At 46.3% G+C, this 12,773-nt stretch overlaps 1 protein-coding gene across 1 annotated transcript in view; it reads left to right on the top strand.

The window, feature by feature from the left end:
* PSMD1 (proteasome 26S subunit, non-ATPase 1) overlaps positions 1–12,773 on the top strand; it is a 97,290-nt gene that overhangs the window by 64,439 nt on the left and 20,078 nt on the right. Inside the window, exons 17-19 of the mRNA XM_031968152.1 lie at positions 8,115–8,229; positions 9,679–9,795; positions 10,961–11,063. Of these exons, the coding sequence (XP_031824012.1) occupies positions 8,115–8,229; positions 9,679–9,795; positions 10,961–11,063 (335 nt within the window). The remainder of the gene's footprint in view (positions 1–8,114; positions 8,230–9,678; positions 9,796–10,960; positions 11,064–12,773) is intronic.

Genomic DNA, 12,773 nt, shown 5'->3' with positions numbered 1-12,773 from the left:
CCCCATTAAAGGCCGACACATCCTTTCCTTTCATAAGTACCCACAATTATGTACCACAACCATGCCCATCAAGCTGCAAAATCAAACTTACCAGAGGAAATTCCCTATAGCAATCTCTTGGTCATTTTAAATAAACTACAGTTAGGGGCAGTGTTAAAAGAAAGGTTACTTTCACTCAAGGGAGAATATTGGTATATATGTCAGAGCATACGTGTGTGGGTTTTAGTATTTCTCATGTAAATTAATATTGTTAGAACTATTGACATCAACAACTGGGTTTTGGTTTTGGTTTTTGATTGTAGCCATCTCCTGAAAGGTGTGTACATTGTCAGACTGGGTGTCTTCATCTGTGAAAAGAAGGAGTAGTCTTAAGTGATCTCTAAAGTTCCATGAGGGCCTAAAATTTTATTATTCTGTAGTAACATTTTATTTGTCCTTCAATTATAGCATCAAACAAATTCTAGAAGTTGAAGAGATCAGCAAGAAACTGGGATAACACAGCCAGAATGATATATGGGCTAAAAAAAATGTCAGGGCTCCAGTGATGTGGGAGAAATCATGTTGAAGGCAGTGTTTATTACTCAATCTAAATAATAGATCAAAGGGATCTATTATCCCTTTATTGGGACACCCAAACTATCCCAATTTGTTACAGGGATTTTTTTTTTTTTTTTTTTTAAATATGGAGATAAGATAGTAGCGAGCAGTGATGATAGCAGAATGAATATCGGGGCCTTTCCTGGCTGTTCCAGTCAGTAATCAGGTGACCCTGGACAGGTCAGGTCAGTCCCCACTTTGTTTCTTCCTTCTGTACGGTGAGTCAAATGCCTTCATATGCATCCATATAGTTATATTATTAAATACACCTAGGCAATGGCTTTTACCTCTCTCTGTTTCACTTAATTGTGATTTAAAAGCAAAGGCCTCAGTCATTTTGCTTGTAGTCCTTTAAATATCGTTCAGCTGGTTGTGTAAATGCACTTGCACTTGCACATGCACATGCACACACCCCCTCTCTCTTGGATACCACATGTGTACCGTGCTTACAGGGTGAAATTCAGGTTCTTCATACCAACATGGAAAATGTTCTACACAGTAATAAGAAAATGCTCCAAGGATCTATCTCACACCTATTAGATTGGGGGGAAATTTTTTAATACCAGTTTTCATGGAGCACATGGAAAAATACCTGGGAATTAGTCCACTCACTTTAGAAAGAAATTTAGAGCTCCCCCTACCCTGACACCCCACCAAAGTTACAAAATATCTTTTATCCCAGAAATACTATTCTCAGACATAGAAGATAAAAAGAGATAAAGGAAAAAGCTAAAAGGAAAAGCCTTGTGAGAATAACTAGCAGAACACTTTTTGTTGTAGCAAAGAACTGACTTGAAAGTATATCTCTAGTGGGCAATGATTGAGCACATTGTGATAAAAGAATACGATGGAATATGATTGTGCTATAAAAATGGAAGAAAGGATTTCAGAGAAACTTGGGAAGAATTATGAACTGATGCAGTTGAGTAAGCTGAACCAGGAGGATAATTTACATGATAATAAAATGATTTGGGAGAAAAAAGAATCTTTGAAAGACTTTGGAACTCTTATCCAAGCAGTGATCAGCCATGTCTCCAGAGGACCCAGGATGAAGCCTGTAATCCAGCCCTGTAAGAGAGGTTAGGGTTAGGGTTAGAGAGCCCCTACCTCTGTTTCAGAAACACCCTCCCCCAACTATCCTGACTTTTTTTTTTTTTTTAAAAGATAGTAGCAAGCATTGATGATAGCAGAAAGAATATCAGGGCCTTTCCTCGCTTTTTCAGTCAGTAATCAGGTGACCCTGATCAGGTCCCCACTTTGTTTCCTCCTTTTGTATAGTAAGGGAGTCAGACCCCTTCTGCTTCTAATCCTCTCACACACCTGCATATTGACATCTAGTAAAGATTTACAGGAACGTCATATGCTCGTCTTGGATTCTCGTTGCTAAGATTTCTGGCTTTTCTTTTATAAATTCAGTCCCCCCGGATTTTGCTGGGCACTTTTGATTTGCAAGGGTTTGGAGGTTCACATAATCTTGAAATTGTTTGTTTCTCCAGATGATTCTTCTATGTTTTTAATATTGTCACTGAGTGGAACATTGGAGGAAACGCATACAGATGTGGCGCTGGTGAAAGCAGGTTAATTTACTAACATTTGCTAGCGTTCATCTCCCTAATAGCTCCATCTTTCTTCCTGAAGAATGTGTTCGGTCTGTTCCTTGAATAAGAAGTTGACAAGAAGTTTTATGTGCACTTTGGAGTTTATGGGCTTCACAGCCGCCTGACTGTTCTAGAACTCTGCTTTTCCACTATTTACATTCCCGAAGAGGTTTTTTCCTAAACTTTGAGGAACCATTAGTAACCTTAAAATAAAATTCTCCTTCCTCTTTTTAGTAGTCCTTTTCACTAAATTAGAGGCTTGACTTGGGGTTGCAGTGAGAATATTATACTGTCCTGTTTTCCATCAAAGTGTGTCTTCAACATTTCTCAGCTTTATAGTAGAGCCCCACGGGCAGAGTAGAGTGTTAAAATGAGCTGATTATTGATTTACTCCCTGCTGTAGAATGGGAGTATTGGGGGCAGGGGAGGGCTATAAACTGGTAGGTCATTGCTCAGATATTATTCAGGACTCAAGGAACCTGAGGGACAAAGCAACTCCTCATTGTTTAATGGAAATTATCTGTGGCAGCATCATGTCTCATATCACTGAATTAAAGCAGAGAGTTTTAGTTCACATTGTAGAGTATGTGTGGAGGAATATGGCAGATTTAGGAGTGGGCTTTTAATACTCACTGCACATGGCAGGGAGAATCCACAACACTATCTGAGAAGGGCTGAAGAATAATTTGGGTCGATTCAGGGTCCTTACCTGGTTTGGTTTATAGGCCTCAGCAGAGCAAACATGCACCTCACATATGTGTGAGTATGCATGTTTGTGAAAAAATCCCCCTTACCAATACAAAGCAGCAGCTGGCAGCCTTCCGGGCTGTCCAAGGGCTCTTGGGATAGCAATGGACCAGAAAACATTGTCAGAAGCAGCCAGACCAAATCACAGGAGTTGGTGGCCCTTTGTCTCACAGGCTATGAGAGGATGATAGAATGGGGGTGTATTCATATGCAGCTGGATGGCCTGATCCCGGGAACAGTCATTCCTGCCCTGAACCACAGGTGGGAAGGGCTGGTCTTTGCCCCAGAGGTGATGGGGAACTGCTGGAGTTTGTGTCTTGACAGCACAGGATGGATTGTAGAACAGAGGAGAGATTGTGGAAGTGGAGAGAAAAGGGCCAATGGGAGGGGTGTCAAAGAGGTAGAATAGACAAGACTTGGCAGCCAAGCCGATCTGGGAGGTGGGGTGCGGTGCAGAAGGACCCCAGGCTGGTGAACCTCCATGACCAGAATGATGGCTCTCCTCTTGGCACAAAGAGGGCTTGTTTGGGGGCAGAGAAGGGGTTGAGTTTCATCTGTGGAACATCTGGTGGCAAAGACATATATTCAGAGGCACAGAAATGGGGCTCAGAGGAGGGATAGCTCTCTTGGGATTGTCATCTGCACGGAGAAAGGGGCTGAGCCAGTGCGAGCTGATGGGATCACCAGGAGAGGTAGGGAAGAGAGAACAAACAAGACTGGACAGCTGAGAGCCTTGGTACACATGCCCAGAATGAGCGCTCAGATGGCCAGAGAACAAGATGATGAGTGTTCCAGAAAGTGCATGGGAAGGAGCCTGCGACCTGGCCGCTCCCCTGGACACAGGAGCAGAGCCCCCATATCTGTATATGGGAGTTTAAGATCTCTCACTAACAATGCCTGCCCCACCTTGTGGTGTGACCTTGGGCATGGCACCTCATCGCTAGTCCAAGTTGTCTCATCACTAAAGAGGAGATTAGCTGCCAACTCCCTAGGCTTTCCCAGGACCTACTTTGATGCTGCTCTTCCAAATTCATACTCGGTAGATGTGCTAGTTCTTAGCGTTATCTGTTCTCTTGGTATTATTTCTAGGAAATGTTCCAAATGAACATTTGGATCCATTTGATTTCAGCTGTGTAACGTTGGGCAGATTATCTGGGATCTCCTTGATGATTTTTGGTGTGGAAACTTCCCTTTCTCTGAGCCTCAGTTGCTCCCTTATAAAATTAATTGGTGGAACTAAGGCCTTTTCTAGTTCTGAATCTTATGAGCTCAGAAATTCAGAATGTTAAAGGAGCCAGGGAGTTTCTTGCAGTTTTATCTGAGGGATAATTTAGTGCTTGTCCTTTCCTTCAGCTTTCTTGGTCCCTGTCAGGCTGACCCGAACCCCTCTCAGATGGCCCACTCGGTATCTTTATTTAGGTATATTTGTTTTCCAGGACTTTTGCTCAAGTGGAAAAGGTAGGGAAAGGCTGGAGCTCAGAGAACACAGTCTGTGAGGCCTCCTTGATTGATGTATGTGCTTTTGTGCTGCTTGGTAGAGAAGGAAACATTGGGAGAAGGCTCTGAGTTGAAAGGAAGGAAATCATCTGTGCAGTTTCCAGTTGGGTGATAGACCTGGAGTCTGCAACCCATGCTTACAGCCTTGCCCAGTTCCTGCTGGCGGGAGGTTTGTGCTGACAGAGACTTCGGCCCCATGGCCATTCTCAGCGGGCCAAGAGACCCTTTGGGGACAGTAAATTAGAGTTCCCCATTTCGGTAACAGCAGATTTACTTCATGTTGCCTTCAGCAAAAATGCTGCAATTTCCTCATATTAAAAAAGTAAGTTCATTGACCAGTCATGCTCTCCGTTGTAGTGCTTCTTCTTTCCCTATGCTCCAGGCCGCGGTGATATTGGTCTGTATTTCTTTTCTTTTCACATGTGGCCTAATAGATTCAGGAATGTTGCTGCCAACCACCTTTGGCCAGTTCGTGTAGACAGGGAAACACAAAACAAGCAGAGGAGGAACAAGGGGACCTCCGTCCTCTGTGGATCCCTCCGCAAGCCCCAGGGCAAGGGTGGGCTGGGAACATCAGGCTCCCAGCCAGCTTTTTCCCATGAGTCACAGTAGCAAGACTATTCCCCATCGTCCATCGAGCAGCCCACTTGGTCTTACGTTCAAGGCAAGTCCATTCTTCAAAATACTTCTTCAGCAAGACAAGTAGATTTACTGTCCCCCCAGATTCCCCTTATGTCTATGTTCTGCCCATTCTTCTTACCTGGATCACCTTGGATCTCCCTTCTCCAAATCTCCCCTGACAACTATAGTCCTTGAGATGTTCTCTGCCTTCTAGAGAGCAGGGCACTTGTGTTTGGCAGCGAGGAGCACTGGGCCGGGAGTCGGGAAGGCCCATTACTGAGTTCTGATCTGGCCTCAGAAACTTCCCCCACTGACCTCTGCTTCTTGTAAAATGGGTTATTGAGTTTGCAAAGATCAGATGAGATAATATCTGTACTAAGTGCCTTTCAAACCTTGAAATGCTACATAAATGTCAATTATCTTCATCCTCGCTTACTTTGTTCTTGTTCAGTGGTTTTTTTAGTCATGTCTGATTCTTTGTGACCCCATCTGGGGTTCTCTTGGCAAAGTTCCTGGAGCGGTTTGCCATTTCTTTCTCCACCTCATTTTACAGAACAGGAAATTGTCTTCTTAACTATAGACCTGTGCCACCTCGCTGCCCATATCCCTCTCCAGGCTGTCATTTACTGCCTTGTATAACCAAGCACCCCTTTTTGTGTGTCCGTGGCACTGGCCCCAGCCAAAGGCCCTTAGCTTTAGCCACCATCCACAGCATCGGTCGTCCCACTCTGAGTCATTTGAGCCACGTCCAGAGGTCAGACCTGGTGGCTCGCAGTGATGGGCACTATTGTTGTTTTCACAGATTCCCTCAATGGCACTGGGCAGGCCTTGTCTCTCCAGCCAGATTCACATGAGACTCCTAGCAAGAGCCACTTCTTAGACTCTTTACAGTTCCCCCAGTAGTGAGGGCCATGTCTTCCCCAGAGATCGCTGGTACTAGTGGTATAAGAGAAACTGCACTTAACGGGTTTCTCCTAAAGTAAGATATGGGGGAAGCACATAAGGCGAGCCCAGTGCTAAGCTCAGGAAAGTGGGAAGACAAGAAACCAAGCTGGCTATGCCCTTCTCATCTTATTGCGAGCTTCTGTTTGTAGCATGCCTGGCAGAGCTGATCCCAGAACCCAGGACTGGAAGGAGCCTTGCAGCTCACCTAGGGGAGGCAGCTCACTTGACAGCACCTTTTCCACCATCAGTCACGTACCGAGTAGCAGAGCCACAGCAATTTCTAAGAAAGCGTTTGGATGAAAGAGCCAGACACTGAACTGAGTGCTAGGGATTTCAGGGCCAGCAAGCCTGCAAGAAGCTTACCTTCTGGCAGGGTGTGTGCTGCAGCCCGGTTGGGAAAGGCCTAGGAAGTCATGGACGCCTAATCCCAGGCAAGGTAAATGCACCAGCTGGAGTTGTGGTTCTGCCGCTGACAGCTGTCACTGAGGGTAGTGATCAGTGTGGAGAAGGGCCTGCCTTCCTCCCCATCATCCACGCCACGAGCCCACAAATAGCCCCCTCTGCTAGATCACTGGCCTTGCTACCACCCATTCATCCCCCCCTCTTCCCTCCTCAGGGAAAGCAAGGCAGCCTAGCTGGAGCTAGGAGATGGGAGAGCAAGGAGGGGGCCTTGGATCAAAGCCCCTCTCTGGGTATCAATTTGTTTCTTACAGAGTTAATGAAACTTAGTGGGTTGGATGATCCCAAGAGCCCTTGACCTCCCAGCTCCTCCATCCAACATAGCTTCCCCTGCCACTTTTACTCCTACATTCCTGGTTCGTTTTCCTCTCCCCTCGACCCCCCATGAACTATTTGAGGATCCTGTTGCTGTTGATATTATCGCAGTGTTAGCCAAGCTAAAAAAGATGGTCTTAACCCATCTGAGCTTGCTTTCCAAGCCAACGTTGAAGGCTTTGTGAGAAGGCACTGGCTGTCCTGCCCCGGTTTCCAGCTGTGTCTCTGAGCCAGTTTTCATAAACTTGGCTCAAGTCCCTCTGAAATAGGAATTTCCTTTCCAGTTGAGGGGTGAGGATGGAATGCAGCTCCCCAAAAACGTCCGAGAATTAAGGAATTCTGTGGGCTGCATTCGGCTTTCAGTCCTAGTACGCCAGGCTGTCTGAGAGGATTCACATCTGCTGCCTCTGGGGACGATTTTTCCCTTTACTGAAGACGTTAAAAAAAAAAAAAATTATCATTCTTTTACCTTCCTCTTGTGTCAATGCAAAATCTCCATGAAAATTAAAACCAAGAATTAGCTCATTGCCTACCCTTATTTGGCTAATATGCAACCAAGGTATTTAACCAAGGGGAATGAAATTATCTTAAGAGCAGTCACACGGATTCCAAGTCATCTCCCTGAGTGACTTTCTCCTCTTTGGACCAAATGGAGACTGAGGACCAAGTAGAATATGAGTGACTCACAGAATTCTGGAGTGTAATTTCAGGATCTTGGCATCTTTAGGGACCATCTAGCTCAGAACAAGACAGGTTGCTACAGTGGCTCCAGTCACTAACCACCTCCCTTTTTGCAAATTGGACCCCACTACTTCTGGGCACATCTCCGTTCATCTGGGCAAGTCATCCCTAGATCATGCCCAGATTTACTGTGCTCTGCCTTTGTCCTGTTATTCTAGAACCAACAGGACCAAATCTAATCCTTTCCTCAACCTGGATGTACTGGGGGACTCTGATAAGGACCAGGGGAAGCGACTTGGGCTGGATTGTCAGTCACTTATTTGAAAGGGAAAAATGCATGAAATAAAGAAAGGTTGAAGTAAGATCACAAAGAGCTTTAAGCAACAAACAGTGGAGTTTCAGTTTCCAGAGGTAATAGGGAGCCACTGGGGTTTGTTGAGCAGGGGAATGACCTGTCCTTTCCCTTTAGCCTTTACTTTTGTACTGCCAATACTCTGTTCCTGGGCACTGAACCTGCCCAGCTTGGTGTGGGCTGTGATTTAGACAGCAGACACAAAGTCTACAACAGTATTTTTTTATCTTAAATAGTGCCATATGGAGACGTTTTAGCCACTGTGTTTAAAATGTGTTTCTCCTCTTCTGTTTTTTGACCAGGACACCTGAACAGTGCCCAAGTGTAGTTTCCTTGTTGTCGGAGAGTTATAACCCTCATGTTCGTTACGGAGCTGCAATGGCGCTGGGTATCTGCTGTGCTGGCACAGGAAACAAGGTAGATTCCCGTGGCCGGAGATCTGCTTGTCCTATGTGTGGGCCATGGCGGCTACCCCTGGGGTGTCCCCTCATCCCCTTCCCTGAGGTCCCCTTTGGTTGACTCTCCCCATGACTTGTGAATAGGCTGCTGGCTTGGCGCTGGGAGCTCTCTTTTCATGTTCAGGTAAAGTTACAGAGATTTTCTTTGCTTAACTAATTTCTAGAAATCTAAGGGATGTGCAGTCTCTCTTTGGCTTTGATCCCACCCCTTCAGATTTTCCAAAACATGGCATTGTTGGATATTTCTAAATGTCCTTAGACTTGGGGACATCAAGGAAAAGTCTGTGAATTAGGACAGAGGAAACTGCCAAGTGGGAATGTGGCCCCCTCTCCTTCCCCACAATATTGGCCACAACTCCCTCTCCATCCAGACCTCAGCTCCAGGAGGCTCTCTTCCTTGCCCATGGTCACCCACAGGAGGAGACCAAGAAGACAGAAGTTTGGGAGCCCTGCTACTCTTCAGCTGTTACTGATCCCTTCAAAGTCACACTCCCCATATTGAACACCAATCTTCCCTATATTCAAACACTGCTGGGCAGCCAGCCATCTGCGGGCATTTGTGACACCCTGTGTGCCCAGCCCTACCCCTGCCTCCTAAGAGATGATGGCATGGAAGGCATTCAGAAGGTTTGGGCATCTCTCTCAGGGTGCCAGGCCCCATGTGTGCCAGGCTGGCTCCATGGGACCCTCATGCTAATTCTCTTTATTATGAGCATCTGGGAGAAAACCTGTTGGAAAATCCCCTCTAGCCTGTGGCTTCCCAGAAGCACGTCAGCTCTGAAAGGGGGCTTTGCACATAGGATGTTTGCCCTGATACCCTTAATAGACGTATTTACATTTACGTACATTGAAAGTAAATGAGGTGGGGGGGCCGGGGGTTCCTTTCAAATTCTTCCATGTTCGATGTGGTCTTCTGAAAGTAACGTTCTTGGAGACTTCTCCGATGGACGAATCCAGTGGAAATTTTCTGTTGGTCGTGCTAGGCCGGTCTGCTTGCTTTCTTAGTCATTGGGTTGATCTAGATAACGGAGCCTGTCTGGCCCTGGGGTCTGTGCTTGAAGGATTTTTCTTTCTTAGGGATCTAAAACATCTGTTTCTAACATACGTGGGTATGTGCCTGGGAGACGATGCTCATTTTTTAATTTATAAATTGAAAATCGAGTTATGCTTCTTGTGCTCCTCTGTTGTGGGTAAATAGCATCAGAGGACATTTGGATAATGTTTGTGCCATTGCACATTGGTCCAAGCCTGTCTCTGCTTCCTGATTCCTCGTTGAACCAAGATTTCTGTGAAAGCACCGACCGACCCACGTTCCGTCCCCTGAGGTCTGGTCAGAAGTCACTTGGTGTTGGAATAACATATGCCAAGGCTTACTTCATCTGAAAGTTTCCTTTGAAAATGTCTTTAGGAAGCCATCAATTTGCTGGAGCCCATGACCAATGACCCTGTGAACTATGTGCGGCAAGGCGCGCTCATCGCATCAGCTCTCATCATGATTCAGCAGACGGAAATCACTTGTCCCAAGGTGAGCGGGGCCAGAGGGAGGGCACCCGAGCAGGGGGGCTGAGATTTTACCTGAAGCTCGTCCTTCTCGAGCTTCATCGTCGCCATAGCTCAATGTCAGAGGGAAAATTTCAGAACATGCTGAACCGAGTGAAAGGAAAAGTACATGCTCTGAAGGTCAGAAGAAGAGATGTGCAAACTTGGGGACAATGAAAGCACCCAGAATTTTTCAAGCATTCTTTAAAAATAAAAGTGATTTTGTTCAGGATGTTTCAAGCGTTATCTTATGTAGATTTTGTAGGAGAAAATGATATTGGGATATTTGGTTGTAAATGAAACTTACTCATACCAATACATTTGCTCATCAATGTGAACGCTGATTAACGTGGACCCCCAATCCGCTAGCTTTTACGGAATTTTGCTTCTCAGCTTCTGCCCTGGGAGAGTGGGGGAAAGTCAGGAAATTAGAAGAAATCAAGGTTTTTTTTCTTTTTTTTTTTGGCGGGAGGGGCAGGGCGATAATACAAGGAATGTTTTTCTGAGCCCAATGTCCTCTGATTCGCCTGCAGGCCCAGAGCCCAGCTGGCAGGACTTTGCCATCACAAGTTGAGGTGGGCTAGGCTGGTCCTAGGGCATCAGGGGAGGAGAGGGAGAGATCAGAAGAGTGTATGTTCAAGAACTCTGGCACTGAGGTGCAGTCGGGGGTCACAGCAGCTCAAGTCTGGGCCAGGTCAGCCCTGAATCTTAAGAATTGTCAGTTCAGCTGATGGAATCAACCTTATTTCAGCTGTCAGACTGCTTGAAAGTGTGCGTTTGTGTGTCTGTATGTGTATGCGTGTCCACACAGATGTAAGCTGGCAGTCTAATCAGATCCATTTAATCCAGAGATAGCTTTTATACGGTTTTGAAAGGCTCGTTTACCTGAAGCGGCAGTGCAGGCTAGTTTGGGGAGTGACAGCTGGCAGGGGAACACAGGCGCCTGTTTCTGGCAAAGACTGCAGCTCTTCCTGTGCACTTGTGAGAACTAGGCTGCTGAGGACCAGGCCTTGTCGGGAGAGCCCAAAAGAGGAAGGAGATCAGGGCCGCATCAGACCTGACTGGCTCCTTTTGGACTGGGGAGGTGCACGGCTTGGGGGGATAACTGGTTTGAGCACAGGTACCCCAACGTCTCCTGGTTCTCCTCACAGGTCAACCAGTTCAGACAGCTGTATTCCAAAGTCATCAACGACAAGCATGATGATGTCATGGCAAAGTTTGGTGCTATCCTGGCCCAGGGCATCTTAGATGCAGGTAAATAATCTTGGGATTATTGAGAAATTTGACCTTCTCATGGGCGTGCACTGCACCTGCGGCAACATCAGAAAGCATCGGAGCAGCTTGGTTCAAGGGTCCCTACAGTGGGAGTTCGAGGGTTATGGCTCTGGAGTTGGCTGGGGTCATGGGAAATGTCCTGCTCTGGAACTCTCATCTCCTTAGGAGTCCCTCCAGCAGGGCAGATCCTCCTAAAGGCCTGGCTGGTCTACAACGTATCCAGGGCTTGCCAGGAGGTCTTCCTAGTATAATAAGACCTTTTTTTGCTCTCTCCCAACTTGGTGAAGTTACCAAGGGGATATCAAGGCAGCCGGGGGCACTACCGTGCCCAGAAGTCTAGGCCTGGAGCCAGGAAGACCTGAGTTCAAATCTAGACTCAGGCATTTACCTAGCCAAGTCATTTCATCTCTTTCTGCCTCATTTTCCTCATCCTAAAATAAGATGATAATCTTAAAACAAGGATAATAACAAGAATCCCTCCCTGGATTCAACAATCATTTGTAAAGCATTTAGCACAAGCTTGGTCCATAGTAGGTGCTCTATAAATACTTACTCCCTTCCATTACCCATTCTGACAGTCAGCTTGCCATCCTTCACCTTTCCCATGTAACAAGGCCATCTTCCCTTCTTATCATAAGTTTTCTTTATGCTATTTTCAAACTCTTGTTTTGTTTTTTGTGAATTTCCCCATGGATTGATTGCTGCATTGCTCTATGGGTGCTATTTATGCATGTCTTGTAGCCATTAACAACACTGATAGACTGGGAACTGAAAAAGACAGGTCTTTGTTTCCATGGGAGACTTGGGGTCATGAACGGGACCTTCCTTGCAGACAGGACATCCAGCTCTCATGTTCGGTTCCAGGACTGACCCCGCGACCATCTGTATTTTCTGTCCCATGTGTACAAGATGACTTTGGGTTGAGTTATATATATTTTCCATCCAAATGTTGTAGATGTTCTTTATGCAAGGTTGATCAGGGCTCTTTGGAGAGGTTACAGATCCCTTCCCAGCAGGCTGTTTTGTCTGGGGGGCTTGGTACAATCAGCACAATGTCAGCTGCCAGCTAAAGCCTGTGAAGAGCTGCTCTCGTATGGGGAGTCCCTCCTTAGCCCAGGGGCTGCATCTTCGCCAAGCGTGTGATGCCCTGTTTGACGCCTTTGCTGGATGACTGAGCAGAGTCCACACACACAAAAATGCCCTTTAATGGCCACAGGCCCTTATTTGGGAGAGGACACGGTACCGTTAGCACCAACCCCATCTTGCCCCCTCCAATCCCTGGGACGGCAAAGCCAGCCCTTTGAAATCATAGCAAGTGAGAAGAGTGGAAATTGAGGTGGGGCTCAGCAGTTGGGGAATAGTTCCACAAATCTCTGTGCACAAGATAGAATGTTTCAGCACCCTAAGAAACAACCCAAGGAAGAGTTCTGAGGGAGCGAGGAGCATTTTATGAACTGATAGAGGCAAGGGAGCCGAATGTCGAACAACAAAACAAATCCCTTCAAAAGGTTTAAGGTCCTTAAACTTCTTACGTGTGTGAGAGCTTAAGACCTTTTTTTGGTGGGTGAGATGGACCGAGTGGGCTCTGTTTGGTTTGGCAAGGTGGCGTTGGTGGTCTTGTCCCCTCGACGTTGGAGGCTGTGAGGGGATGGCTGGAACAAGCTGTCAGAACAGAGGAAGAAGACCAGG

This window comes from Sarcophilus harrisii, chromosome 4 (genome assembly GCF_902635505.1).
Source record: "Sarcophilus harrisii chromosome 4, mSarHar1.11, whole genome shotgun sequence".
Taxonomy (NCBI): Eukaryota; Metazoa; Chordata; class Mammalia; order Dasyuromorphia; family Dasyuridae; genus Sarcophilus; species Sarcophilus harrisii.
Note: the sequence above shows the minus strand (reverse complement) of the source record. Positions and strands in the feature narration are given on the sequence as shown.